This window comes from Crocuta crocuta, unplaced genomic scaffold (genome assembly GCF_008692635.1).
Source record: "Crocuta crocuta isolate KB4526 unplaced genomic scaffold, BGI_CrCroc_1.0 scaffold944, whole genome shotgun sequence".
NCBI lineage: Eukaryota > Metazoa > Chordata > Mammalia > Carnivora > Hyaenidae > Crocuta > Crocuta crocuta.
Window position 1 is genome coordinate 774,895 of NW_027528243.1, and position 5,662 is coordinate 780,556.

Sequence of the window (5,662 nt, forward strand, 5' to 3'; positions counted from 1 at the left end):
GCTAGAGAGCCAGTTCAACAGCCGCACCTGGCTGACGCCCCGCGTGGAAATGACAATTTCTGAGCCCACCCATGGCCCAAGATTCCCTCGCAGTTTCTCTGCACAAAGCAGGGGAGGAAGGGTAGTCACGGACACCATAGTGGTTCCCGAGGCTGATTTGAGCTGGCAGGTCACAGAGAAACCATGAATGCAAGTGTGTGGAGACAGTTATCTCAATGCTGCACCAGTCCTATATAGTCAGTAAGCATTTATCTGGAGTCATGTTAATTGTCTGCGGGACTGCCATTTTAATAGCACAGGGCATGTTCCCTTCCCCACAAGGGCTGCCCAGGTGGCAGAGTTTTGTAATGAAGTGGGTGGTACGAAGGCATCTGCCTCCTCTCTTGCTGGCCCACGAGCCACTTCAGTGTGGTGTCCCTCTGATCCCTGTAACACCCGATTGTCCTCGGAGTGTGTCGTGATCAAATATACCCACGTGTGCGTCCCACGGTCAGGCTCACAGTGATGGCAGTGATGGCGTGGGTGCTGGTCTCACAGTGCCTGAGTTGCGAATCTAGTTACCATTTAAATATTGGTTTTTTTAATGTTTTGTTTTTATTTTAGAGAGAGAGAGAGAGAGAGAGACAGAGTACGAGTGGGAGAGAGGCAGAGAGAGAGAGGGAGACACAGAATCCGAAGCAGGTTCCAGGCTCTGAGCTGTCAGCACAGAGCCCGACGCGGGGCTCGATCCTACGAGCTGCGAGACCATGACCTGAGCCGAAGTTGGACGCTCAACCGACTGAGCCACCCAGGCGCCCCTAAAGATTGTTTTTTAAAGTGCCATCTTACACGTATTATAGTAAATGTTTTGTAGTAAGTGCAAAAAAAGTATATGACATTTCAAAAAATTATTTTATCTAATAAAAAAAATTTCCACCCCTCCCTAAAAGAAACCCTGTACCCATAAGCAATCAGTCCCCATTCCTCCTGATCCCCACTCCAGCCCTAGGCGACCAGTTATCTACTTCCTGTCTCTATCAGTTTGCTTATTCTGGACACTTCCTATAAATGGTATCATGCAGTATGTGACCTCTTGTGACTGGCTTGTTTTCCTTTGAGAGGGTCCCAGGGTCACCCATGTTGTGGCACGAATCCAATACTTGATTCCCTTGTACTACTGAATAGCATTCCAATGCATGGATATGCCACATTTTATCGGTTCCTCAGTTGACAGATATTTGGGTTGTTTCCACCCTTTGGCTCTCATGAAGAATGCTGCTATAAACACTTGTGTACACGTTTTTGGCTGACTATATGTTTTTATTTCTGTTGGGTATATACTTAAGAGTGTGCATTTCCTGAGTCACATGGTACTTTGATGTTTAAATCTCTGAGGAACCACCAGACGGTGTAGGGGTTCCAATTTCTCCACACCCTTGCCAACACTTGCTATTATTTGAGTGTTGTTGTTTATATATATATATATTTGAGAGAGAGAGATAGAATCTTAAGCAAGCCCACATTGGGCTCCATGCTGACAGTGCAGAGCCTGCTTGGGATTCTCTCTCTCCCTCTCTCTCTGCCCCCCCCCCAACTCTCTCTCTCTCTCTTTCTCTAAATAAATAAATGAATCAATGAATAAACTTTAACAACAAGAACAACAAAGAAGGGGCAAGAGCAGACATCTTTGTCTTGTTCTGGATCTGAGGGAGAAAGTATTCAGTCTTTCATCATTAAGTGTGACATTAGCTGAGAGTTTCTCACAGCTGTCCTCTGTCAGGGTTGAATGTATTTATCATAAGTGCATTTATTATGTATTTGGATTTTATAAATGCTTTTGCCATATCTACTGAAATGACCACAGGTTTTCGTTTTTATTCTATCGATACGGTGTATTGCATTAATTGATTTTCACATATTAAGATAACTTTCCATTTCTTACAAGTTCTACTTGGTAATAGTGTATAATTCTTTATGTTGTTGGGTTCAGACTACTAGTATTTTAGTGAAGAGTTTTACATCTCTATTCCTAAGAGATATTAGTCTGTAGTTTTCTTTTCTTGTGATGTCTTTGGTTGAAAGTTTTAAAAGGCAAAATATATTCCCACATTCCAAAAAGCGTCTTTTGTGCCTTTAGCCTTCCATTTGTTTCTAACTTTTCTCTGATTTGTCTTCGCACTTAATTGCCATCAAGCTGGCTTAATTCCCAAACAGAAGGTATTTCTTTCTGGGTTTAGCAATCTGGGGGTGACCATGGGGTGTCTCCAGTATCTGGGCAGATAGTTGATATTTTAAATCAAAACAAAAACACTAGAGAGAAATTTGGGTGTGAAAGATCTTTTATAACTCTCATTTTAATAACAGCAAGACTCAGGGTCGGCTGGGTGGCTCGGTCGGTTGAGTATCTGACTCTTGATTCTGGCTCACGTCACGATCTCACGGCTCCTGGGATCGAGCCCCATGACCATCGGGCTTCACACTCAGTATGGGGCCTGCTTGAGATTTTCTCTTTCCCTCTCTCTCTCTCTCTCAAAATAAATAAGTAAACATTTTTTAAAAATAAGAAAAAGGCTCAAGGTCTTTTCTGCCATTCCACAGGGCTGCCACTATTGAACTGTACACGTTAAATGCGTGAGTTGTGTGGTATGTAAACCATATCTCAAAACTGTTATGTAAAAAAGATATGTGTTGCTAATTCAAAAAATCAAAATCTTTGGTGGATCTCCTCCAACTTTTTTCTATGATCGTAAACTATATAGGTATGTGATATAGGCATATCTATTAAATGGGACCCTCCTCTTCTTTATTTTTTCACTTACTATCTTGTGGAACACTTTCTATGCCAGCACATGTGCATCCTTCCTTGCCCTCTTTCCGAGATGTCTATGATATGTCGTATTATGGATATATCCATATCTTCACTTCCCATGGCCCTTGCTTTTACAAGACCCTTTTCTTCCTATTCAGGGTCAAGAGCAACATGGGGAGCAAAGCCCTGTCCCATGACAGCATCTTCATTTTGGATCCTGAGCCTGAACATAAAATCTACCCGTCTCCAGAGCTCCCGAGAGGCAGACCTCTGCAGGTAACAGTGAACTCAAGCCTCAGTGCCTGATTAGACTGCTCCTCTTCCATTCCCTACTCCTACTCTGCCGAGAAACAAGGAGGGGAGGTGGGGGAATCTGGCCTTGCTTCTCAGCTGATTCTACCCCTCAGAGCTATTGTAAAGAACGGAGAATGTGCAAATATGTGATGTGCTTACCTTGTGCCCAGCCCACAGCGTTATCTGGCATTACCAAATTCACTTCTCTTGACACACCTCAAGAATGCTTAAAGTATATTATAGTCACGTTCCACTCTTTAATATGCAGGCATTCCAACCGCTGTATTTTTTCTTTCTTCTACAGAGATCTTATGTTTCCAGAACTCTGCCTAGAACCAGGACTCGCAGTCGGCATGGAGCTGTTTCTGGAATTGTGTTTGGAACTATGCTCCCATATGTACCCAGAAGTGCAATTTGGGCTGAGGAATACAAGACCACTGAGGTAACAGAGTGAAATTGTTCAGAGGCTGGCAGCCAAGTCAAACAGACAGACCTATGCTTAAATTCTCGCTCTGCTACGTACTGGCTCTGTGATCTTGGGCTGATGGCTCGGCCAAAACGAATTATGCTCGCAAAGCAAGGTTTTACTCTATGTGTGACCAAGTGCCACAGGGTTATCACTCATATTCAGAAAGGGGAAATCTGTTTCCTGGACACCTCTTCTCTCGGACCCAACAACAGAGAGATTCTGATAACAGAGACACGCCATTTCTCTAAAAAGAGGATTTGGACAGGGCGGAGTGGTGGTGGAAATTAAAGATAAAGATTCTAGAGGCATTTCGTCTCACAATGAAGGGGGTAAGGAAAGCCACAATGACCCAAAAGCAAGTTTGCTTAAATGGCTGGTGTGGGCCCACTCCTCACATCTTTGGCCTACTTTCTTAGTCCCTCTTCTGGGAAACAGGGCTGAAGGCAGGATGGGGGTATCAACAGAACCTGAGCCATCAACCACCAGTTGGACCTCCTCATGGGAAACTTCCCTTAGGTGCCAAGGTGACAACCCTAAATGACAGGGTGGTTGATAGCATTAAGTAGAGGTTCCTGACACCCAGTGCTGCATAGAAGCTGGGCAACCATGGAGTTGGCCGATGGCTGGGTCCCTTGAAGGGGCAGGATTCCTGATGGATTAAGTGACATTTAGATCAACTGGGAGACTGTGGGAGATGAGCTCCCAGTGTACAGATCTGCTGGAAATACCAAGACCTAACCAGTGTTTATCCCCTGCCAGGTTTTCACCTGCTGTCTTATCAGAAGTATTAGGAACATGGGTGCCTAGATTATTCTCCAAGACATTTCATGGTCTCTTTGAGGACAAATCAATACAATGATGTAATAGCAAGATTATTAGCATCTTCTTGTGGAATCAAACTGAATTCGGTCATTTAAGAAACTGGGGCAGCAAAGCAGTTTCTCTTACTGCTCATGGGCCGGCCTCTCCCTTTGTAGGCCTTCATGAGGAAGGAGGCACACCATCTCTTCCGGTTGTTGCCCTTAGACGCCTTGAACTTGAGTATGGGACATCTCTTTCCGGCCGCTTACGGTTAGGAGATAGGCGTGCACAGCGGTTAAGAACATAGGCTATAAAGGCAAGCAGACCTTTCAAGTGCCTGCTGTGCCACCGTGAGAATTAGGGCCAGTCATGTCATCTCTCAGACCCGGTTTTCCCCCTCTGTAAAACGGGGACCACAAGAGCAGATGCTTCAAGGAAGTGTTGTAAGGTTCAAATGAAATCTATCTATAGAGAGCACTCCCTCCCTGTCAGGGAGAAAGACCTCAGATCAATAACCTAACTCACCACCTGAAGGAACTGGAAAGAGAAGCACAAAGTAAACCCAAAGCTAACAAAAGGAAGGAAATAACAAATATTAAAGCAGCATAAAGGCCTCCATAAAAGTTAGCGGTCATTATTGTAGTTATTATTATTAGAATTGGACTCGGATGGTGAATCTCTGAGGTTCTTCTCAAGAGCCCCCAGTAGCACCTGTAGTAAGGAGGCACCTTAGACACTGGCCAGGAGTACTCCAGTGGCAGAACCTTGGAAAAATCCTCATTGGGGCCCCTTTTCTTTGGCTTTGAGAGTTTGAAGGCCATCTGTCCTGAACAGCAACAGAGCTTACCACAGAAGGAAGCATGTCAGCTCCGTGACCAGCAAAACTTTTGTTTTATTCATTGTTATGGGCTTAATGCTTAGATTGGGGCATGACACACTGTAGATGCTTAGCCAGTATTTGTCAAAGATAAAATCAGGGATTCAGATTCACATCAAAATGACCATGGCAGGGACCAGTGCCTCAGATTCAAGTGTATCATGAGCTTCAGATTGGAATCGACTAAGTTAGTCTGCTGAAGCCCAAGGAAAACCCAAACAGTCCATTTTATCCCCTTAGGAAAACTAGTAAAGCTGTTCTCACCAGAGCTAGTTCTGCAGATTTTCTAAGAATTCTAGAAAAATCATCCTTGACAGGATTAAGATAAACAACCAACACAGTCAAGATTTGATCCAGGCAATTCCTGGAATGATAAGAGCAAGGCTTTTAGTTTGGATGCCAAGCCTAGGTCCTAACCCCAAAACCCAGCTCC

The 5,662-nt window shown here is 44.2% G+C and overlaps 1 protein-coding gene across 1 annotated transcript in view; it reads left to right on the forward strand.

The window, feature by feature from the left end:
- LOC144222563 (acrosomal protein KIAA1210-like) overlaps positions 1–4,627 on the forward strand; it is an 11,479-nt gene extending 6,852 nt beyond the window's left edge. The window contains exons 3-6 of the mRNA XM_077753069.1: positions 2,344–2,354; positions 2,954–3,064; positions 3,387–3,524; positions 4,529–4,627. Of these exons, the coding sequence (XP_077609195.1) occupies positions 2,344–2,354; positions 2,954–3,064; positions 3,387–3,524; positions 4,529–4,627 (359 nt within the window). The remainder of the gene's footprint in view (positions 1–2,343; positions 2,355–2,953; positions 3,065–3,386; positions 3,525–4,528) is intronic.
- Positions 4,628–5,662: the final 1,035 nt, after the last annotated feature.